The sequence below is a fragment of the Bombina bombina genome, chromosome 3 (genome assembly GCF_027579735.1).
Source record: "Bombina bombina isolate aBomBom1 chromosome 3, aBomBom1.pri, whole genome shotgun sequence".
In the NCBI taxonomy this organism is placed as follows: domain Eukaryota; kingdom Metazoa; phylum Chordata; class Amphibia; order Anura; family Bombinatoridae; genus Bombina; species Bombina bombina.
Window position 1 is genome coordinate 1,139,961,406 of NC_069501.1, and position 25,183 is coordinate 1,139,986,588.

The 25,183-nt window shown below is 39.0% G+C and overlaps 1 protein-coding gene across 1 annotated transcript in view; it reads right to left on the reverse strand.

Annotated features, from left to right (window-relative positions):
• IFT88 (intraflagellar transport 88) overlaps positions 1–25,183 on the reverse strand; it is a 192,339-nt gene that overhangs the window by 135,968 nt on the left and 31,188 nt on the right. Inside the window, exons 10-13 of the mRNA XM_053708525.1 lie at positions 8,219–8,333; positions 5,127–5,358; positions 3,473–3,543; positions 2,521–2,607 (exon numbers count right to left, since the gene is read on the reverse strand). Coding sequence (XP_053564500.1) covers positions 2,521–2,607; positions 3,473–3,543; positions 5,127–5,358; positions 8,219–8,333 — 505 coding nt within the window. The remainder of the gene's footprint in view (positions 1–2,520; positions 2,608–3,472; positions 3,544–5,126; positions 5,359–8,218; positions 8,334–25,183) is intronic.

Consider the following 25,183-nt stretch of genomic DNA (forward strand, 5'->3'; position numbering starts at 1 on the left):
CATATGTTATATACCTAAAAATTTAGATAAGCTTCACAGTCCAGGAAGTCATGTAGACCCCATACATATCAAAGGCTTAAGAGGATATTATCCCCCAAAGAAAACAGATCAAACTCGAAAACCCTCTAAAGTAAGCACTCAACCAACAGCACTTTTATCTTCCAAAATTTGTAAAAGAAATCCATAATTTTAAAGTTTTTGTAACTTAAGATAGTAGTAGCGTTCTACAGTGAGAGTGAGCTAGACCTGTGATTTCAATTCCTGGATGGCAAAAATTCTAAAACTGTTCACAGCGATTTGAAGAATCTTAATACATGGTAGTTTGGGAAGCTTATTAAACATAAATGATTGCAGATTTGTGAATTGAGCATTATGTTGCTATAGGAGTATTTGAGACCAATAGGATGTTAGTGATGAGCAATCCCACAAATATGAAACATGGACCCTTTCTGATTACACCAACACAGCCCTGGTACACTTAGATAAATATGTTTAAGTCTTTGAGGATTAAGGTACCATCTTATAAGTATTTTTACATTAGTTCACAAATACTTAGTGAAAGTTATGAATATCTTTGTCTACTCTTTACAAGTAAATGGACTGGGTAGATCCTTACTCTTGGAATTAGCATGAGGGGAGTGTGTGAGTAGTAGAGGGCAGTATTAGAGACTATTATCTGTTAGATTCTTATAATCTTTAATGATACATAAATGATGTAGGTTGGGTCTGAAAGAAAACTGCTAATAATAATAACCTACATCATGTATGTATCATTTAATGACTGAAAACGTTTGTGTTTTATTATTGTTAATACTTTTTTGTACGGTTTGGCTTTTGATGCTGAAGGATACCACAATTATAAGGTGAGAAAATATTAACCATGGCAAACTACAGATTAATGGAGTTTTTTTTTCTATAATAGTTAAAGGGACAGTCAAGTAAAAAAAAAAAACTTTCATGATTCAAATAGGGCATACAGTTTTTAATAACTTTCCAATTTACTTTTATCACCAATTTTGCTTTGTTCTCTTGGTATTCTTAGTCGAAAGCTAAACCTAGGAGGTTTATATCTAAACTTCTTAGACCTTGAAGGCCGCCTTTAATCTGAAAGCATTTTGACATTTTTTTCACCACTAGAGGGAGTTAGTTCATGTGCTTCATATAGATAACAATGAGCTCATGCACGTGTGGAGGAGTGAGCATTGATTGGCTAAAATGCAAGTCCCTTTAACTGTCCCTTTAAGACATTTATTGCCTTTGGTAAAACATTGTTAATGTAAAAAGGATATGAGATCAAATTTTTTTAATTTCATGATTCAGAGCGAACAAACAATGAAAATAAAAAGCTTCCAATTTACTTCTGTTATCAAATTTACTTCTTACTTTTGGCATCTTTGTTGGTAGGTAAGCTCAGTAGAGTGCACGTGTCTGAAATGCTTTCCAAAAATACTATTAACAATGTTATACCTTTGCAAAAGCAAACACTGCTGCCATGTAGTGTTCCAGACACGTGCACGATACCTACCTAGGTATTCAACAAAATACATTGAGAAACAAATATTTGATTATAGGAATAAATGGAAACATTTTCAAATTAAATTTGTTATCTGAATCGTGAAAGAAAACATTTAAAAAGCACTAAAGGGATGACAAAGTAATTGGCCCTTTTTAAATTGATTGTTTTTAAACGGACATAAAACCCAATTTTTTTTCTTTCATGATTGAGATAGACGTTGCAGTTTTAATTAACTTTCCAATTTATTTCTATTATCTGATTTGTTTTCTTCTCTGTGTATCTCTTGTTGAAAATACTACCTAGGTAGGCTCAGAAGCTGCTGATTGGTGGCTGCACATATATCTCTTTTGTCATTGGCTTTCGGGTAACTCCCAGCAGTGCATTGCTTCTCCTTCAACAAAGGATACGAAAAGAATGAAACAAATTAGATAAGAGAAGTAAATTAGAAAGATATTTAAAATTGTATGATCTATCTAAATAGTAAAAGAAAAATGTTGGGATCCATGTCCCTTTAAGGTAATATTAAAATCTAGAAAACTGTATCATCAATACTTCACAAAAAGCAACATATGTAATTTTTTCTCACTACTGTACTTGCTCTCTGTACCACAGGTACTCTGTTATGAATCTACATTTGAATTCACTAAAATGGTCAGTTTGATGAGAAAGGGATAACTTTGAACTTTAATGAACTTTTAATGTTTGATACAAATGTTATTTTTTTATGAAAATCAAAGACTATTTCTATAAAACAGATGTGTCTAACCTTTTCACAAGGGGCCACATTGGAACTTTTTTTCACTCAGCCTGTCAGTGATCACATTTCACAAATATTACTAACTGAAACAGAAAAAAAGTGTGTTTAACATCACTGTTCTCCCCAGAAACTATTTAACGGGCACACCACCAGGCTAGCAAAACCTTCTGTGGAGAACAAGGTCAATGACTTAGCCAATTATCTAGTTCACTGCATAAGGTTTAGTATCTGTACGAATATATCCTACCAGTCATATCCAACAGCAAATGAAGTTTCAATTGAAGGAGCTATCAACTTTGCAGCTGTCATGATGTATTTTTCTGCCAGAGCTTTCCTAAAGAAGAGAGCACAACACAATATTAATAAAATATATATATATATTTTCTCTCTACAATGAAAGGGAACGCTATGTTCTATATTCTATGCTACTTAAAGGGACAACATAATCAAAACTAAATGTCTATGAGGACATTTTACTTTTAAAGCGGCAGCAAACATTTTCCTGCAATTTAAGTCTGAATTTTCTAATTCGAAAAACAGGGGTTGCACTTTGTAGACTTCACAGCAGGTTTGATCTGCAAACAATAGAGATTTTGCCATCAAAAAGACAGTAGCACGCCTTGTCTGCATTGGCTTCTCTAAATAACACACGTGGTGGGAAAATATTGAAAAATAACTACAGCAAACAAGGTGTTAATGCATTCCAAAACATTTCACATTCGCATAGTATGTTCATGTATATCAAGACTGCAGTATAATATTGTAAATTATACAGTATATACAGTATATGGAATGCACATGTATTTGCAAAAATGCTTTATGCTTCTAGTAAAAAAAACATGTCTTTCAGCGGCATATGCACATATGCTACAATGCCCCGAACAACCTCAGTCTAACACTGTGCCAGCTCAGACAGCTAGCAGTGGCTTGTATGATGTATTTACCATCTTCAGTGCTTTATACAAGGACACAGGTATTCTGATAGTATTTTATACAGTGGATCAACAACTGGGCAAATGGCATATATTATGTACAATACTATGAAGTATACTCTATTGATGTTAGTAGCTACAGTTAGATCATATTATTTGCGGTGCTGCATTTTGAAAAAATAAAAAAAGAGGGGAAAAAAAAACAAAAAACAAACAAACATACTAGTTTTGCTAAACGTGAGCATGTTATAAATAGATGCATCTTACCTTTCTCGCTCCATTTGATGTAGGCTGTCATTTTTAATAGCTTCTATAACTAAATTTGTGTGTGGATCATCCTAAAAAAGAAAAACAGGAAATTTGATTTAGAAGTTCATATAATACATCAAAATCTCTAAAAATGTCAACTACTGTTTAAAAAACATCAGTGAATTCTGAAATAATTGAGATGCTGGTCACATACTGATGAGAAAGTTTCTGAAGGTAGATCCCATTTTGCAAAATACAAATAATTATATCAGACTAGTATTTGAAAAGATATAAGTGCTACTTATACAAGATAGGCAGAGAGATCGATAGCAATATGTTCTACAAAATTATCCATTAAAGTCTATGTGGTCAGTAAATTCTGTAATCATTTTTTACGACTCTTATAGAATCTACTGACAGGTATCTTTTTTTTCTTAAAGAGACAGACAAGTCAAAATTAAACTTTCATGATTAAAATAGAGCTCACAATTTTTAAACAACTTTCAAATTGACTTCCTTTATCTAAATGTGCAGAATCTTTTTAAAAGCACACTTTTTTTTTTTTTTAAAGATACCAGCTCCTACTGAGCATGTGCAAGATTCACAGGATATACATATATGCATTTTGTGATTGGCTGATGCTGTCACATGATGCATTAGGAAGGAAAAAGTAACTGACATTGGTCAGAAAACAATCTACTACGGATTTGAAATTCAGACTAACTGCTGTTGCATTATCTATTATGTATTTATTGCTTAAACTATTCTACTGTGCTTAGTGGTCCTTTAAACACAGAGTTGCAAATATAAAAGGACTTGGAAAAGGGGTATTCCGTGCAATAGATGGTCTAGCAGGAAGGAATTAATACTTTGGTATCAGGAATATTTTCCATTTTAAATGGATATGAAACCGAAATTTCTTCTTTCACGATTCAGATAGAGCATGGATTTTTAAGCAACTTTCTAATTTAATCCTGTTGTCAATTTTCTTAGTTTTCTTGGTATCTTTATTTGAAAAGGCAGGAATATAAGTTTAGGAGCCAGCCCAATTTTGGGTCAGCATCCTGGGTAGCGCTTGCTGATTGGTGCTCTATCTGAATAATGGGGACAAAAATTAGGTTTCATATCCCTTTAAATTGTAGGATTCTTAATTTCTGACAGTCTTGAAGGTCTTAAGAATTTTAAGACCAGATGTTAGGGTTTCCCTGATGCAGAGCTTCTGATGTGTGATGCCGATTCATCACTTAAGTATCTCATTATCTAAAACAGAGAAAAAAAAGGTCATTGCTGTATTGGTCCCACAAATTTTTTTTCCTTTTAGTAGATTGTGATACCTTTTATTGGACCAACAAAATCAGGGTTTTGTATTCTATATGCTTTCAAGACCTTACAGGTCTACATGAGAATAAGAGACATGTCCTTCAAAGCTTATAAAATACAAAAACTTTTTTGGTTAATTAAAAGGTATCACAATAAATTAAAAGTCTCATTATCTAATTAACACTAAGCAAATCCATTATTTTATACCAGAGTGTGTGATTCTGGACATTTAGCCTGCACCTCTGGCAATGTAAAACCCCACACAGGTTCTGTTCAAATACAAATAGCAGACAGAAAAGGTGATTAAAGTTGGCAAAATCTCTATCTGATGTAGTATCAGAAAGTGACTTACATTTGGTGAAATATATTTGTCTTCATCATCAATTGCCAGAGGTACAGCTATTAGTTTTTGGAAGGCTTTTTTCATTCGGTCTCGATCTCCAATAGCAAAATAGCAGAGGATCAAGTTGAAACCAGATGTTAGACTTGGAGATTCACTCATTATGTGTTCAAAAGAGGTAATAGCATCAGTATATTGACCAGTCTTAATGAATGCAACCCCAATATTCTGCATTATTTTGATCCTGAAAAGAAGCATAAAAATATAAAATTGTGACTATTTTATTAAATTCCTTAAGCCAGGGTTTTCAAAACGTATTCAACCCATGGAACCAATTAAAGGGACATTAAACATTTTAAGATTGTAATACAAAATGATTAATTATGTGTCATAAAAAAAGAAATATGCAATACACTTTAATTATTTTGTCCCCTTTTCATGTAATTTACCTTTGAAAATTGTTGGTTTTCTCAATTCCACTGAGTTTGTTACAAAGTAATGGGCACCGCAATATTGAAACCTTGTTCCCCCCCCCCATCTTCTCTGCTAAAGACAAATTAGGGATAGATATGAAGCAGGCAATAAAAGAGCATGGGCAAACAAAGATATTTAGAAACCCAGTTGCTGAAACAATCCTATATTCTACACAGCTTCATTTGCACACTCTCTTTTATAGCCCACTTTAGATCTGTCTCTAATTGTCCTCTGCAGAAGAGAGAGAGATAAAGAGAAACCTAGGTTTCAATACAATGACACCAACTGCTACAAAAACTGAAGCACTATATAGAAACTAAAATATTTAAACAACTAATTATATATATATATATACATACACACACACACACACATATACACACACGCGCGCATACGCATACCTTGTTTTATTTACACATATCATTCTTTTCACAAATTAAAGGTTTGTGGCAACCCTGTGTCGAGCAAGTCTATTGGCGCCATTTTTCAACATATATACACATATAAATACATGAACACCTATATAAACACATCACCAACAAATTGATTATGACTCACTGAAGGCCCCCGCTGATGGTTAGCATTTTTTAACAATACAGTATTTTTAAATTGAGGTATGTACATAGTTTTTTTTTTAGACATAATTACTTTTATAATGCACTGGGAAACAAACAAATTAGTGTGACTCACTTTATTGCTATATTCGCTTTATTGCAGTGGTCTGGAACCAAACCCGCAATATCTTGAGGTACGTCTGTGCGTGTACAGTATATATATATATATATATATATATATATATATATATATATTTTATTATTTTTTTTGTTAATATATCTACATACTCATATGTCAGGCTATTTTTTTGCTTCAAATACATCATTATTTAGCTTTTTTTCTTTTACTGTTTAATATCCCTTTAATAGGTCTAAAAGTATTTCCAGAATATCAAAAGCTCAAAGAAGCTCCCATTATCTATTGTATGAGTATGAAATGACAATTTCAGTGTCAAAAACATACATACGATTGCCTTGTAAAATACCTTTATCTCCTCCCTGACATTATACAACTGCCATCTTAAAGGGCCACTAAAGCCAAAATCTTTCTTTCATGATTCAGATAAAACATACAAATTTAAACAACATTACAATTTAGATAATAGAAGTACATTAGAAAGATGTTTAAAAATGCATTCTCTTTCTAAATCATGAAAGAAAAAATGTGGGTATCATGGCCCTTTAAAGGGATATTCCAGCCAAAATTTAAAACCACATGGGTGCATTTTGGTATTGATCAGAAGCAATTTTGTAATATACATGCATTAGCAAAAATGCTTCTAATAAAAGCTATAGCTGTTTCAAAAGTGTATTTAAGTATGCACCGTGCACCAGCATTTTAAGCACAGCACTTGATCAGAGAGCCTAAGGTGCTTGTACCATCTGGTAATTACTCAATTTGTTAATTGCTGACATAATACAAGCCCCACTGATTATCTGCGCAGCTGCATTATTTAAAATATGGGTGCAGTGACAATATCTAGCTATGCTTCACATTCACGTGCAGAGAAAAATGTTAACTCTAAAACAGTGATAACTCTTACTAGAAGCATTTTTGCCAATACATCTATATTACAAATATGTTTCTATTTAAATATGTAATAAATCTATGTGCATTTATATTTTGACTGGAATGTCCCTTTAAGTGCTGCTGTCTTGCTCCTTGTTCATTAATTCCCACAAAAACAATCACTTTAGGACAACTGTATTACAGGACCCATAATCACATAAAAGGTAGAAACACTGTATTAGCGGTCCTTGTTCTACTATGGTGTAAAGGTTTAATGCATTTTGCCTCCATTACCCACAGACTATTTTGAGTAAAATGTATCAGTTTTTATCAAGAACATGCACCGGGATCTGAAAGAGGCTGTTTGTGCTACAGCAGATTATAGATTTATTTGGCATATTTACTAAATGCAATAGTCACTGTTTGTTAGAGACAGTTCCAACAGAACTCTTGTTGCCAACACATCAGCAGGGACAACAATGTTCTTGGATATCTGGGTCAATTGGGGAACTCCTTAAAAGTATAGAAAAGTCAAAATTAATACTTCATGATTCAGAAAGAACATGCAGTTTTTAACAACTTTCCAATTTACTTCTATTATCAAGTTTGCTTCATTCTCTTGGAATCCTTTGTTGAAGAGTAAACCTAGGTAGGCTCAGGAACAGCAATGCACTACTAGGGGCTAGATGAATACATTGGTTGAAACAATGGCAAGAGGCATGATCAAAATTTTCCAATTGTTCTCGGTATCCTTTCCATGTAAGCATACATACTATAGGTGGGATAAGGAGCAGATGGTGCTCATGAGAGGTGTACGCGTCTAGGTTTACTTCAGTATTATCTCATTCAATGGAGCGAAGTTGCAACAAAGGATACAAAAGGAAATAAGGCAATGTAATAACAAGTAAATTGGATTTTTAAATAAATGTTATTCTCTTATAAATAATAAAAGATTCATTTTGACCTTTATAATCAGCTCTCTGCAAGGTGCAGCCCTGAAGTAAGTCTGTAGTATGGACATCTGTCCGGTGTTCAAAATGGATTATTGTAACAATTCTACTACTCACCTCATCTCCTTGTGGGCCCCAGGAATCTGATCAAGGGCCATACGATAAAATTTAATTGCTTTTGAGTAATTTCTTTGCTTCAAATAAATGTTTGCCATATTAACTTTTAGACGGCCTTTAAAGAAGAAGAAAAAAATAAAATGACCTAATACTTTGCTACAATTACTGAGCAAATGTAAAAATAGATCTAACCAAATTAACATTTACTATTGGTTTCTGATATATCACTTATTAAAACATTCCCCATGCCATTCTGATTTATTTTAGACATATATGAGAAGCCTTTAGTGATATAACTTAAAGAGACATATTACCCAAATGCTGACTCTTGAAAACATAGCTGTAAAAATCTGACTAAAATAATACATGAACATCTCTGTGTAAAAAGACATAAATTATGCTTACCAGATAATGTCATTTCCTTCTGTATAAGGAGATTCCACGGCTTCATTTCTTACTGTTGGTAAATACTGAACCTGGCCACCAGGAGGAGGCAAAGACACCCCAGCCAAAGGCATAAATACCTCTCCCACTTCCCCTATCCCCCAGTCGTTCTGCCGAGGGAACAATAGGAGAAATATCAGGCTATAAAAAGGTGCCAGAAGAAAAATATAATTAAGTGGGCCGCCCATCGGAGAACACGGGCGGGGGCCGTGGACTCTCCTTCTACAGAAGGAGATTAAATTATCTGGTAAGCATAATTTGTTTTCCTTCTTAATATAAGGAGAGTCCACGGCTTCATTCCTTACTGTTGGGAAACTTATACCCAAGCTCTAGAGGACACTGAATGAAAAAAACGGGAGGGACAAAAAGAGAGGCGGACCCTAATCTGAGGGCACCACAGCCTGCAAAACCTTTCTCCCGAAGGCTACTTCAGCAGAAGCAAAAACATCAAACTTGTAAAATTTAGAAAAAGTGTGTAAGGAGGACCAGGTAGCTGCCTTACAAATCTGATTCATAGAGGCCTCGTTCTAGTAGAATGAGCCGTAATTCCCTGAGGAGGCTTATGTCCCGCTGTCTCATAAGCTAAGCAGATAACACTCCTTAACCAAAAGGACAAGGAAGTCGCAGAGACCCTCTGCCCCTGAAGATAGAACTTCAAGGCTCGAACCACGTCCAAATTATGAAGCAAACGTTCCTTCAAAGGAGGAGGATTAGGACACAAGGAAAGTACCACAATCTCTTGATTGATGTTGCGGTCTGAACGACCTTAGAGAGTTCGTAGGACAGTCTTATCAGAATGAAACACCAGATAAGGAGGCTCACATTGCAAGGCGGCAATCTCAGATACTCTGCACGCAGAAGCAATAGCCAGTAGAAAAAGAATCATCCAGGATAACAACTTAATGTCAATTTCATGCATAGGTTCAAACGGAGTCCACTGCAAAACCATAAGAACAAGATTCAGACTCCAGGGAGGAGCCTTAGATCTGAACACGGGCCTGATCCTAAGCAGAGCCTTAACAAAAAATTGTACATATGGAAGCTTCGAGAGCCTCTTGTGCAGTAAAACAGACATGGTCGAAATCTGTCCCCTCAGGGAACTGGCAGAAAGACACTTCTCCAGTCCATCCTGGAGAAACGATAGGATCCTTGCAACCTTAACTTTATGCCAGGGGAATACACGCTCTTCACACCATAATAAATAGGTTCTCCACACCTTATGATAGATGCAACGAGTAACCGGCTTACAAGCTTGAATGAGAGTATTAATAACCCTCTCAGAAAACCATCTATTGGCTAAGACTAAGCGTTCAATCTCCACGCAGTCAACCTCAGAGAATCTAGATTTTGATGAACAAAAGGACCTTGTACCAGCAGATCCCTGCAACAAGGTACCTTCCATGGAGGAGAAGATGACATCCCCACCAGATTTGCGAACCACGTCCTTTGTGGCCAAGATGGAGCAATCAGTATCACTGATGCCTGCTCCTGCTTGATGCGAGCCACTACACGAGGCAGGAGTGGTAACGGCGGGAAAAGGTAAATTAGATTGAACCTCCAAGGCACTGCTAATGCATCTATTAGCTCCGTCTGAGGATCCCTGGACCTCGACCCATATCTGGGTAGTTTTGGTATAGAGACAGGATGCCATGAGATCTATCTCCAGCGTCCCCCACTGCATATCTCCACAAACACTTCTGTTTCTTATTCTACAACAGCAAAGTCATCCTGCAGGTGCACTGCAACTCTGAAAGCCTGTGTCTTCTACAACAGCAAGGTCAGCCATTCAGCCAGTGTCTTCTACAACAGCAAGGTCAGTCATCCAAAGCCAGTGTATTCTACAACTGCAAGGTCAGTCTCATCCAGTGAAAGCCAGTGTTGCCTCAGTCTCAAATAAACATGAATATGAGCAACCCCATTGTTGTCGTCTTTAAAGTTTATATTCAAATCATTTCAAGTGTAAGCCTGGGGTCTCTTTTCTCTTCTGAATCAAGGTGACTGCATCATTATTAAGTTAAGCGAGCCCATTGTTGTCTTCTTTATATTCTAGACCAAGTACAAGCCTGTGGTCTCTTGTCTCTAGTCTCAATCCAGGTGATGTCACTGCATCATCCAGCCCATTGTTGTATTCTTTCTTTATATTCAAGTGCAGCTAGCCTGTGTTCTCTTCAATCAAGGTGACTGCATCAGCAATCCCATTGTTGTCTTTATATTCAAGTGCATCAAGCCACTGTGTTCTCTACTTCTCTTCAATCAAGGTGCCTGCATCATAGCACTATCAGCCTATTTTTTCTTCTTTAAAGTGCAGCAAGCCTGTGCTCTCTCTTCAATCAAGGTGACTGCTAAATCAAGCGAGCCCATTGTTTTCTTCTTTATATTCAAGTGCAGAACGCCAGTGTTCTCTACTTTTCTTCAATCAAGGTGCCTGCATCGTAGCACTATCAGCCTAGTTTTTTCTTCTTTAAAGTGCAGCAAGCCTGTGTTCTCTCTTCAATCAAGGTGACTGCTTAATCAAGCCCAATAGCACATCGATGTCTTCTTAATATTCAAGTGCAGCTAGCCTGTGTTCTCTCTTCAATCAAGGTGACTGCTAAATCAAGCGAGCCCATTGTTGTCTTCTTTATATTCAAGTGCAAAAAGCCAGTGTTCTCTACTTCTCTTCAATCAAGGTGACTGCATCATGGCACTATCAGCATATTTTTGTTCTTCTTTAAAGTGCAGCAAGGCTGTGTTCTCTCATCAATCAAGGTGCACTGACAGCTTAATCAAGCCCATCGTTGTCTTCTTTATATTCAAGGGCAGCTAGCCTGTGTTCTCTTCAATCAAGGTGACTGCATCATCAATCCCATTGTTGTCTTTATATTCAAGTGCAGCAAGCCAGTGTGTTCTCTACTGCTCTTCAATCAAGGTGACTGCATTATAGCACTATCAGCCTATCTATTTCTTCTTTAAAGTGCAGCAAGCCTGTGTTTTCTCTTCAATCAAGGTGACAGCTTAATCAAGCCCATCGTTGTCTTCTTTATATTCAAGTGCAGCTAGCCTGTGTTCTCTTCAATCAAGGTGACTGCATCATCAATCCCATTGTTGTCTTTATATTCAAGTGCAGCAAGCCAGTGTGTTCTCTACTTCTCTTTAATCAAGGTGACTGCATCATAGCACTATCAGCCTATCTTTTTCTTCTTTAAAGTGCAGCAAGCCTGTGTTTTCTCTTCAATCAAGGTGACAGCTTAATCAAGCCCATCATTGTCTTCTTTATATTCAAGTGCAGCTAGCCTGTGTTCTCTCTTCAATCAAGATGACTGCATCGTATAGCACATTGTTGTCCTATCTTTATATTCAAGACTTTCAAGTGCAAGCCTGTGGTCTCTTGTCTTAATTGCAGCAGAAGCATATCATCTATTCTGTAATTATTGATCAAAATAAATTGAGTGATTCTAATCAAAAATCTTTAAGAAGCTTTTTTATGACTGCTTCCGCTGTGTCATCTCTGCAACTTGAAGCTATACTAGCATCATCAGAGCTAAGCTAACTGCATTATCAAGGCCATTCAATAGTTCTCTGTCTTTGTATTCAAGTGCAAGACTGTGGTCTAGTCTCTCATTTTGCCACGGGCCCAACTTGCCAGTGACACCTGACCATACTGATATTGGCAGTGTGTGCGGTAGTATAATCTCCTCATTTTTTGTGCCAGCTGTTATTGTGTGTGTGGTACATAAAATTCAAGATGAGTTCTGAAGAGCTGTCCGTGTCCAAGAATAACGATGATGAAAATGATGTTGATGTTGCTATAGAATTGTTGGTGCCAAAGAAAAATTCAACATCAGTTGTTTGGGAATATTTTGGATTCAGAAAAGAGGATGTGAAACAGAACCAAGTAATCTGCAAAACTTGTGGAATGAGTATTGCAGCAAAACGAAGTAACACATCAAACCTGTTCCAGCCCCTTAAACAGCGGCATAAGGAAATCTTTGAACTATGTATGGCAAAGAAAAACCCTGGTAGAGAAAAGACAACACAAACAAGCTGTGAATCTAAAGTTGAGCAGCAGCAATCAATCATAAAGGCATTTGCAAACACAGCACCATATGGGAAGACCTCAAAAAGGCATAGAGAAATAACCAACGCTATTGCATATTATATATGCAAAGAGATGGTGCCTGCATACACGGTTAGTAAAGAAGGCTTCAAAAGAATGATACACACACTCGACAAGAGATACCAAATGCCATCTCGCAATTACTTCTCATTAGTTGCAATCCCAGAAAGGTATGCAAAATTCAAAGCTATAGTTGAATCTGAGATAAATCAATTGAAATACTATGCAACAACAACAGATATGTGGTCAAGCCGAACAATGGAGCCATATACGAGTTTAACCGTGCACTTCATCAATGATGATTTTGAGATCAAAAGTCTATGTTTGCAAACATCATACTTTCCTTCTGACCACACTGTAGCACAAGGTTTGAGAGAAGCTTTGGCCTCATGGGGACTCTGTGAGGATCAACAAGTATCAATCACCACAGACAATGGCACAAACATCGTCAAGGCTGTTGCTCTGAATAAATGGACAAGACTACAGTGTATTGGGCACAGGTTGCATCTTGCAATTGAAAATGCAGTGAAAGATGAGCCTCACATTTCTAGAGCCACAGGCTTATGCAAGAAATTTTTTGCCATTTCTCACACAGCTGGAAAAAGAAGGTGGCATTAACTCAAGCCCATGAAGAACTTCAACTGCCAAAGCATTCACTTATAACAGAGTGCCCAACAAGGTGGAGCTCAAGACAAAAGAGAGAGTTTTAGAGCAACAGAGAGCATTGACTCAGGTTCTCTCTGCAGACAGAAAAAACAGACATCTGGTTCCACAATGACAGGACACTGATGTTTTTGAATCTGTGAGTAATGAACTGGGGCAAGTTCAAGATTTTACTGATGCCCTTTCTGGAGAAAACTACGTCAGTGTATCATATGTTAAACCAGTTCTGCATCTATTAAACACAGAGATACTGGCTCTGGACGAAGATGATTCTGACCTTACCAAGACACTGAAATCCAAAATTCTTGAATATATGAATAGAAATTATGAAGATGAAGATACTCAAGATCTGCTAGATATGGCATCATTCCTTGATCCACGATTCAAGACAACCTACATAAATTCGGATAAAATTACAAGCATCAAGGCCAGGGTGATGTCTGATATGGCCATTGTGTCTGAGCAGGAGCAGCAAGTTGTGCAAAAGGCAAGTCAAGCAGTCCACCATGCAAAGTTATAGATGTAGAAGAAGAAACAGTGCAAGCACCTGCAGCAGATGGTCCTCCGCCCGCAAAGAAATCAAGAAAGTCTTTAGGAAGTTTTTTCAAGACTGAGTACGCTGCGCTATCTCTGCAACTTGAAGAAGCCATAGCATCAGAGCTGAACAGCTACCTGCTTTCTCCCTCCATTGATAGTGAGAAAAATCCTCACTACATCAGATTAATTTTCCGAAATTGAGCAAGCTCGCACAAAAATATGTTTGTGTTCCTGCAACTAGTTCACCATCAGAGAGGGTGTTTAGCACAGGAGAAAGTGTGATGACCTGTCAACGTTCAAGCTTGAAACCAGAAATGGTACATGTGTTGTTTTTTTTAGCCAAAAACCTAACCCACTAAAACACTAGTAATGCTTGAAATTTAAAAAATGGTACTACTGTAGCTGTACTGTCCTAGTCAGATGTTTTTTTGTATCCAAAAACCACATAACCTATCTAAAGTCTAAAAACCATGCAATTTTTAAATGTTATATATGTATATATATATATATATAAAAGCCATAATAAAGGAAGTCACTCACAGGGTCTTGAATATAATCCACCAAGTATTTATTGACATTTCGGGTGTTATCCCTTTATCAAAGCAGCACAATAATAAACATAATACTCACCCCCTTAAATACTCCTGCACAGCAAACATTTAGTGAGGTGTTCACCCCGGCACCCGGAAGTAAACCTCCGTCACGTGACGCAACATCACGGCCGTTGGCAGAGCAACCGGATGCTCAGCTGTGAATGCCGAGTGTCAGTTAAAAACATCAGTAAAAATGACAGGAGCAATGTGATACACGTTCAGGATATAGTACAGTTAGTAGCTGCATGTGGCGGAAATCAAAGCAAATACAGCAATAAATAAACCTAGGAGGTCAAGATCATCATAATAGTGATCGCAGCCAGCATGAGACCTGTAGCATAACAATCAATTCAGCCTGAGCGATTAGGGTGCAAATGGCAGTACACTCAGGACCGTCTTTAACACAGGGCAAAAGGGGCAGTTGCCCTGGGCCCAGTCTCTGTTGAGGGGCCCAAGAGTCCTACAAAAAAAAAAATTGTTCATACCAGACTGCTGATGTGACATGGGGAACACACACATTCAGTCCTAATACTGTCACAGTCAAAAGTACTCTGCTTATATTTTTTTTTTAAAAACTGTGCCAGACCGTGCCGGTGTCATGTGACATGCCAAGCTAGTGCCATGTGCTGTTTTAGATGTGCACTGTGCAGCACTGAATGCAAAGCTCTAACTCGGCATCCAGCCATTTCCCACTGCATCAGAAAAGGTCCTACTGGGGTTACCACTGTTACCAGGTAACTGCTCTGGTGGTGGGGATTGTTTCTGGGTAGGGCTGACTGTAGGCGCATGCAGCAGAAAGCTGGAGCGACAGGCACATGAGGATTTGAGCATCTGTGCAGCTGCATACACTGCTCTCTTCAGTCTTGAGGCTGTGTGACTCATCTCACACTGTATCCATGCAGCCTTGGACAGACAGCATCATGTCTACTGGTCCCCTTAGCCCTGCTATTTCTGCTGTGGCCCTAAGATCAACTAACTGAAGTTTGTTAGGGGAATAGTGCTTTGTAGAAAGGTGTCAGTGGGAAGAATAAGTGAGTGCACACACGCCCCTCCCCATGCAGCATTGTCTAGTTCAGGGTGAGAGGGAACTTGTTCCTAGCAAAGAAGCTACATGTGCTGGTGTGGCTGATGTATAGCGTCATGCTGATACTTCACCCATTAATGTAAGGTTTATTTTTATAGTTTTTATTTTCTCTCTGTCTCAGATTTTACAGCTTCCCATAGTAGTTCTGCTGTTCTAGTCAGTAAACTTATATTTGTCTGCACCTCCATGCTTCCTCCTTTACCTTGCTTTGCTCCTGTTGGCTGCCCTAAATCTCTTTAACCAGCTAACCTCACACCAGAATCACATTTAAAAGAATATTAAATGAATCCACAGTGGAGGAATTTATATATTTATTTACTTATTAGTTCTGCTTAGGTCCAGTTTCACATATTGCAATTATTTTTTATTTATTTTTTTTTTAAAGTGATTAGCCCAGCAGTGGATGATCCACCGCTGGGCTAATAATAAAAAAAAATTGATTTAGTTGTTTTTTTGGGATGTTGGGGTGGAGAGCGAAATTGCATGGGGTGGGGGGCCCAAGAAAATTTTTGCCCAGGGTCCAATCAATATTAAAGACGGCCCTGAGTACACTGTTAAAATACATAACATGGGAGGTAAAAAATAATCGTAATAGTGACCGTAACCGGCATAAGACCTAAAACATAACAATCTGATCAGCCTTAGCGTTAGGCTGTAAGCAGTACCATAGAGTTTAAAGGCAAATGGTGTAATGTACATCGTCCACCGGTATAAAACATCCTAAGTATTAGAACCTACTATGGGATACATACCACAATGTGCGCACAATCTTGTTACAATAGTAACGTTAGAGTAAACGGAGTAAACCAGGACATAATCATTAACAACCTAGCCCATATTGTAAAAAACAGAGGTAGTCACCTAGATACCAGCCAAGTGGCAGTACATCCAATGTCAGAGAAATCTACCGTGACCATCAATGTGGATATCATTTCACCCACAAACCGCACATAAACACATATTGGCAATGTTAAGCACATAGTTGCAGACAATCTGTCCATGGTAGACCAATGTCTCAAAAAGAGCTCTGCAATGGCATGCATTACGGGCTTCTCAGAAAGATGCCATATCCTACAGACAGCAGTGCCAGTCAAGGTGGACATTCAGACCACGAGAAGTCATAGTCCCTAGGTTAAAAATCCATCTAGATTCTCTTTGCAAGAGAATTTTGGCCCTATCACCCCCACGTGTTGGTGAGGGGATGTGATCAATAATAATGTATTTGAGGTCAGTGACTCTGTGTCCTGCCTCTGCGAAATGACGTGCCACCGGCTGGTCCGACGTACCCTTATCTAATGCTGCACGTATAGCAGACCGGTGGTTGGCCATCCTGGTCCTCAGGTCGTCCACAGTTTTTCCTACATAAAACATTCCACACACACAGTGTAAAAGGTACACAATATAATTCGTGGTACAGGTTACTCTATGTCTGATTTTGAACTTCTTAGTGGAGTATGGATGACTGAAGAAACTGCCTGTTGTCAGTCCCCCACAAGTGGTGCATCCCAGACACCGAAAACAGCCTTTTTTTGTTTTAAGCCAAGTCTCACTGCTGTAACAACCTCTGGGGTCAGTTTTTATTAGATGATCCCTCAAAGAGGTCGCTCTGCTGTATCCAATTCTGGGTGGAGGCATTGATTTGAATGATAGGTTGATGTCAGACGATAGCAGTCCCCAGTTATTCTTCAGGGTATCAGCAATCCCCTCTTTTTGCTTGGTATAAGTGGTGGTAAATGTGAGTCTATCTTCTCTTATTCTTTTATTGGTGCCATAGAGCAGGTCCTTTTGTGCTGTGCCCGTCACTGCTTCCTTGCTGGTCAACAGGTTTTTCTGGTTATAGCCCCTCTGTCTGAACTTTGTCATCATATTCGTCAATTGTACTTCCCTAAGTTCCATTGTAGAATTATTCCTGGCCACCCTCTTAAATTGGGATGTTGGGAGTGCCTTCTTGAGGCTAGGTGGGTGACAGCTGGTGGCATGTAAGATGGAATTCTAATGCTAAGGCTGATCAGATTGTTATGTTTTAGGTCTTATGCCGGCTACGGTCACTATTACGATTATCTTGACCTCCCATGTTATGTATTTTAACAGTGTGCTGCCATTTGCACCCTAATCGCTCAGGCTGAATTGATTGTTATGCTACAGGTCTCATGCTGGCTGCGATCACTATTATGATGATCTTGACCTCCTAGGTTTATTTATTGCTGTATTTGCTTTGATTTCCGCCACATGCAGCTACTAACTGTACTATATCCTGAACGTGTATCACATTGCTCCTGTCATTTTTACTGATGTTTCTGACACTCGGCATTCACAGCTGAGCATCCGGTTACAATGCCAATGGTTGTGACGTTGCGTCACGTGACGGCGGTTTACTTCCGGGTGCCGGGGTGAACACCGCACTAATTGTTTGCTGTGCAGGGGTATTTAAGGGGGGGGGGTGAGTATTATGTTTATTATTGTGCTGTTTTGATAAAGGGATAACACCCGAAACGTCAATAAATACTTGGTGGATTATATTCAAGACCCTGTGAGTGACTTCCTTTATTATGGCTTGTTTGTACTTTTGAAGTGCACCCGGGGCAAGGCGAGCTTAACAAAGCTATTTGGAGCTGGAGTGCTGCTATACTTTATATCTATATATATATATATAGATATAGATATATAGATAGATAGATATATATATATATATATATATATATATATATATATATATATATATATATATATATATATTTATTTTTAATATATATTTTATTTATGTTATTCTCTTCTTATTACATATTACTAAATTATTTACTATTACAAAAAAATCATTAGAATTCCTTCATTGGCCCTGTTTTTACAAGCTCTATGTTATAGTTGTACACTTGTACGTGTCACTCACTATGACAAAAAAAACCATTATGATGTTGTCAGCTCAAATACTTAGTGATTCACATTTCTCTCCTGTGTGAAAATGCACATGCACTTGGTGCACTGACTGTATTCTAGCTGTATCGATGACCAATGCCATAACCAGGGCAGGCCAGCTTCCAAATTTTAATGTTTTTCTATTGTATTCTCTGTTTTAATTTTGAATAATCTAATCTTACTGTACTGTGCTGCAGCTATTAGTTGATGGATGTTAAAAACAGGTTGCAGGATTTACCTTGTTAATGCCACATCCCTCATGTTTTCCTGGATAGTGGTCACTCAGCTAAATGACTAACACATGAAGCAGTGTGCGTTGTACTAAGCACTACCTTTAATGTGCAATTAGAAACACAAATCAGTGCTGCACAGTACGCACTTTGCAAGTTTCTCCATCCATATACACTTCTTCATATGTTACTCATACCACAGATAGACTGACTGGCCAAGAAAAAATGGACAATGTGTTGTGGTAATAACTGTCGAACTAATTTAATTTCAATTTGCTGTTGTGTAAGTTTAGTTTACTTGTTTGTATTATGTATTGTAGTTGTACTCTAACTACCAATGTTCTAAGTGTTCTGTACTACAGCTAAAGCAGTAAACAATTATGTAATGACAGGCTGCAAGGCTTGCCCTTGTCAATGCCACATCCCCCATGTTTTCCTGGACAGTGGACAGTAACTCAGCTAAATAACTAACACATGGAGCAGTGTGCATTGTAATAGCTTTACTGTACTTAGAAACAGAACACACATCATGCTGCTGCAAACTCAGCTCTTTTCTGGTTTCTCCATGCATGAAATGCATACACTGTTTCATATGTTACTCATACCACAGCTAGACTGACTGCCCAGTGCCCAAGAAAACAAAGGACAATGTGGTAAGAACTGGCCAGCTATTTTAATTTCAATTAGCTGTGTGTGTGTTGAGTTCAGATGTTTGTATTATGTATTGTACTAGTTACTCTAACTATAACTGGTGTTCTACTTCTTAGTGTTCTGTACTACAGCTATAGCTGTAAAAATTAATGCAATATGACAGGCTGCAGGATGTCAGGATTGGCCTCGTCAATGCCACATTCCCCATGTTTTCATGGACAGTCACTCAGCTAAATGACTAAAACATGCAGCAGTGTGCTGCATTGTACTACCTTTACTTAGAAACGCAAATCATGCAGCTGGAGCTGTATAGTCCTCAGTCAGCACTTTTCAGGTTTCTTTCCACATGCTGCAGACACTGCTTCATATGTTACTCTTACCACAGGTAGACTGGCTGCCCAAGAAAACATGGGCAATGTGGTAAGAACTGGCCAGCTAATTTCATTTAAATTAGCTTTGTTTGTATGTGTTGAGTTCACTTGTTATTTACTAACCTTCTGTATATAACTGTGTTCTACTTACACTTAAAGGGACACCTCTACACCTTAGTCATCTTAAAGTCTTACCTTAGATTAAGCTGCAAATAGCCTCCTGAATCCTTTCTATATCATGCAGCAGTAACAGTAAAAAAGTTATTTTAAAATGAATAGTGTTTCTGGCCAGTTTGAAATGGCTACCAAGGTTGGCCCACTAATTAAATCATGATGTGGGCTGCATATGGCATCCAACAACAAAAGGCTCACTAGTTGGATTCAACAGACTGTCAGTGCTATTCAGCAGAGTGCTTAGATGCAGTCCTGATCGTGATGCCATCAGTGGGCTGAGCTTGGCAGCCATTTCAAACTGGCCAGAAACACTATTCATTTTAAAATAACTTTTTTACTGTTACTACTGCATGATATAGAAAGGGTGCAGGAGGTTATTTGCAGCTTAATCTAAGGTAAGACTTCAAGATGACTAAGGTTTAGACTGTCCCTTTAAGCCCCACACCAGAAAGTATTATTTAGTAAGTTAAGAGTCCAGACACTCAAGGAACACAATATATACATGGATTGTACTTATACAAAGGAGGAAGAAACCCTCCTAAACACCCCCCCATAAAAAGAAAAACAGAATTTATGCTTACCTGATAAATTACTTTCTCCAACGGTGTGTCCGGTCCACGGCGTCATCCTTACTTGTGGGATATTCTCTTCCCCAACAGGAAATGGCAAAGAGCCCAGCAAAGCTGGTCACATGATCCCTCCTAGGCTCCGCCTACCCCAGTCATTCGACCGACGTAAAGGAGGAATATGCATAGGAGAAATCATATGATACCGTGGTGACTGTAGTTAGAGAAAATAATTCATCAGACCTGATTAAAAAAAACCCAGGGCGGGCCGTGGACCGGACACACCGTTGGAGAAAGTAATTTATCAGGTAAGCATAAATTCTGTTTTCTCCAACATAGGTGTGTCCGGTCCACGGCGTCATCCTTACTTGTGGGAACCAATACCAAAGCTTTAGGACACGGATGATGGGAGGGAGCAAATCAGGTCACCTAGATGGAAGGCACCATGGCTTGCAAAACCTTTCTCCCAAAAATAGCCTCAGAAGAAGCAAAAGTATCAAATTTGTAAAATTTGGTAAAAGTGTGCAGTGAAGACCAAGTCGCTGCCTTACATATCTGATCAACAGAAGCCTCGTTCTTGAAGGCCCATGTGGAAGCCACAGCCCTAGTGGAGTGAGCTGTGATTCTTTCAGGAGGCTGCCGTCCGGCAGTCTCATAAGCCAATCGGATGATGCTTTTAAGCCAAAAAGAGAGAGAGGTAGAAGTTGCTTTTTGACCTCTCCTTTTACCACAATAAACAACAAACAAAGAAGATGTTTGTCTGAAATCCTTTGTAGCCTCTAAATAGAATTTTAGAGCACGAACTACATCCAAATTGTGTAACAAACGTTCCTTCTTTGAAACTGGATTCGGACACAAAGAAGGCACAACTATCTCCTGGTTAATGTTTTTGTTAGAAACAACTTTCGGAAGAAAACCAGGTTTAGTACGCAAAACCACCTTATCTGCATGGAACACCAGATAAGGAGGAGAACACTGCAGAGCAGATAACTCGGAAACTCTTCTAGCAGAAGAAATTGCAACCAAAAACAAAACTTTCCAAGATAGTAACTTAATATCTACGGAATGTAAGGGTTCAAACGGAACCCCTTGAAGAACTGAAAGAACTAAATTGAGACTCCAAGGAGGAGTCAAAGGTTTGTAAACAGGCTTGATTCTAACCAGAGCCTGAACAAAAGCTTGAACATCTGGCACAGCCGCCAGCTTTTTGTGAAGTAAAACAGATAAAGCAGAAATCTGTCCCTTCAAAGAACTTGCAGATAATCCTTTCTCCAAACCCTCTTGTAGAAAGGATAGAATCTTAGGAATTTTTATCTTGTTCCATGGGAATCCTTTAGATTCACACCAACAGATATATTTTTTCCATATTTTATGGTAAATTTTCCTAGTTACAGGCTTTCTAGCCTGGACAAGAGTATCAATGACAGAATCTGAAAACCCACGCTTTGATAAAATCAAGCGTTCAATCTCCAAGCAGTCAGTTGGAGTGAAGCCAGATTCGGATGTTCGAATGGACCTTGAACAAGAAGGTCCTGTCTCAAAGGTAGCTTCCATGGTGGAGCCGATGACATATTCACCAGGTCTGCATACCAAGTTCTGCGTGGCCACGCAGGAGCTATCAAGATCACCGAAGCCCTCTCCTGATTGATCCTGGCTACCAGCCTGGGAATGAGAGGAAACGGTGGGAATACATAAGCTAGGTTGAAGGTCCAAGGCGCTATCAGTGCATCTACTAGAGTCGCCTTGGGATCCCTGGATCTGGACCCGTAGCAAGGAACCTTGAAGTTCTGACGAGACGCCATCAGGTCCATGTCTGGAATGCCCCATAATTGAGTTATTTGGGCAAAGATTTCCGGATGGAGTTCCCACTCCCCCGGATGGAAAGTTTGACGACTCAGAAAATCCGCTTCCCAATTTTCCACTCCTGGTATGTGGATTGCAGACAAGTGGCAGGAGTGATTCTCCGCCCATTGAATTATTTTGGTCACTTCCTCCATCGCCAGGGAACTCCTTGTTCCCCCCTGATGGTTGATATATGCAACAGTCGTCATGTTGTCTGATTGAAACCTTATGAATTTGGCCTTTGCTAGTTGAGGCCAAGCTTTGAGAGCATTGAATATCGCTCTCAGTTCCAGAATGTTTATCGGGAAAAGAGATTCTTCCCGAGACCATAGACCCTGAGCTTTCAGGGGTTCCCAGACCGCGCCCCAGCCCACCAGACTGGCGTCGGTCGTGACAATGACCCACTCTGGTCTGCGGAAGCTCATTCCCTGTGACAGGTTGTCCAGGTTCAGCCACCAACGGAGTGAATCTCTGGTTCTTTGATCTACTTGGATCGTCGGAGACAAGTCTGTATAATCCCCATTCCACTGTCTGAGCATGCACAGTTGTAATGGTCTTAGATGAATTTGTGCAAAAGGAACTATGTCCATTGCCGCAACCATCAAACCTATTACTTCCATGCACTGCGCTATGGAAGGAAGAAGAACAGAATGAAGTACTTGACAAGAGCTTAGAAGTTTTGATTTTCTGGCCTCTGTCAGAAAAATCTTCATTTCTAAGGAGTCTATTATTGTTCCCAAGAAGGGAACTCTTGTTGACGGGGACAGAGAACTTTTTTCTATGTTCACTTTCCACCCGTGAGATCTGAGAAAGGCTAGGACAATGTCCGTATGAGCCTTTGCTTTTGACAGAGACGACCAAGTAAGGTACTACTGCAATGCCCCTTGGTCTTAGCACCGCTAGAAGGGACCCTAGTACCTTTGTGAAAATCCTTGGAGCAGTGGCTAATCCAAATGGAAGTGCCACAAACTGGTAATGCTTGTCCAGAAAGGCGAACCTTAGGAACCGATGATGTTCCTTGTGGATAGGAATATGTAGATACGCATCCTTTAAATCCACCGTGGTCATGAATTGACCTTCCTGGATGGTAGGAAGAATTGTTCGAATGGTTTCCATTTTGAACGATGGAACCCTGAGAAATTTGTTTAGAATCTTGAGATCTAAAATTGGTCTGAATGTTCCTTCTTTTTTGGGAACTATGAACAGATTGGAGTAAAACCCCATCCCTTGTTCTCCTAATGGAACAGGATGAATCACTCCCATTCTTAACAGGTCTTCTACACAATGTAAGAATGCCTGTCTTTTTATTTGGTTTGAAGACAATTGAGACCTGTGGAACCTCCCCCTTGGGGGTAGTTCCTTGAATTCCAGGAGATAACCTTGAGAAACTATTTCTAGCGCTCAAGGATCCTGAACATCTCTTGCCCAAGCCTGAGCAAAGAGAGAGAGTCTGCCCCCCACCAGATCCGGTCCCGGATCGGGGGCCAACACTTCATGCTGTTTTAGTAGCAGTGGCAGGTTTCTTGGCCTGCTTACCCTTGTTCCAGCCTTGCATCGGTCTCCAGGCTGGTTTGGTTTGAGAACTATTACCCTCTTGCTTAGAGGGTGTAGAATTTGAGGCTGGTCCGTTTCTGCGAAAGGGACGAAAATTTGGCTTATTTTTAGCCTTAAAAGACCTATCCTGAGGAAGGGCATGGCCCTTTCCCCCAGTGATGTCTGAAATAATCTCTTTCAAGTCAGGGCCAAACAGCGTTTTACCCTTGAAAGGGATGTTAAGCAATTTGTTCTTGGAGGACACATCCGCTGACCAAGCCTTTAGCCAAAGCGCTCTGCGCGCCACAATAGCAAAACCTGAATTTTTCGCCGCTAATCTAGCTAATTGCAAAGTGGCGTCTAAGATAAAAGAGTTAGCCAATTTAAGTGCTTGAACTCTGTCCATAACCTCTTCATACGAAGATTCTTTATTGAGCGACTTTTCTAGTTCTTCGAACCAGAAACACGCTGCTGTAGTGACAGGAACAATGCATGAAATTGGTTGTAGAAGGTAACCTTGCTGAACAAACATCTTTTTAAGCAAACCCTCTAATTTTTTATCCATAGGATCTTTGAAAGCACAACTATCTTCTATAGGGATAGTAGTGCGTTTGTTTAGAGTAGAAACCGCCCCCTCGACCTTGGGGACTGTCTGCCATAAGTCCTTTCTGGGGTCGACCATAGGAAATAATTTCTTAAATATAGGGGGAGGAACAAAAGGTATGCCGGGCCTTTCCCATTCCTTATTTACAATGTCCGCCACCCGCTTGGGTATAGGAAAAGCATCGGGGGGCACCGGGACCTCTAGGAACTTGTCCATCTTACATAATTTCTCTGGAATGACCAAATTGTCACAATCATCCAGAGTAGATAACACCTCCTTAAGCAGAGCGCGGAGATGTTCTAATTTAAATTTAAAAGTAATAACATCAGGTTCAGCTTGTTGAGAAATTTTTCCTGAATCTGAAATTTCTCCCTCAGACAAAACCTCCCTCCTGGCCCCTTCAGATTGGTGTGAGGGTATGTCAGAACCATTATCATCAGCGTCCTCATGCTCTTCAGTATCTAAAACAGAGCAATCGCGCTTTCTCTGATAAGTGGGCATTTTGGACAAAATGTTTTTAATAGAATTATCCATTACAGCCGTTAATTGTTGCATAGTAAGAAGGATTGGCGCACTAGATGTACTAGGGACCTCTTGTGTGGGCAAGACTGGTGTAGACACAGAAGGGGATGATGCAGTACCATGCTTACTCCCCTCGCTTGAG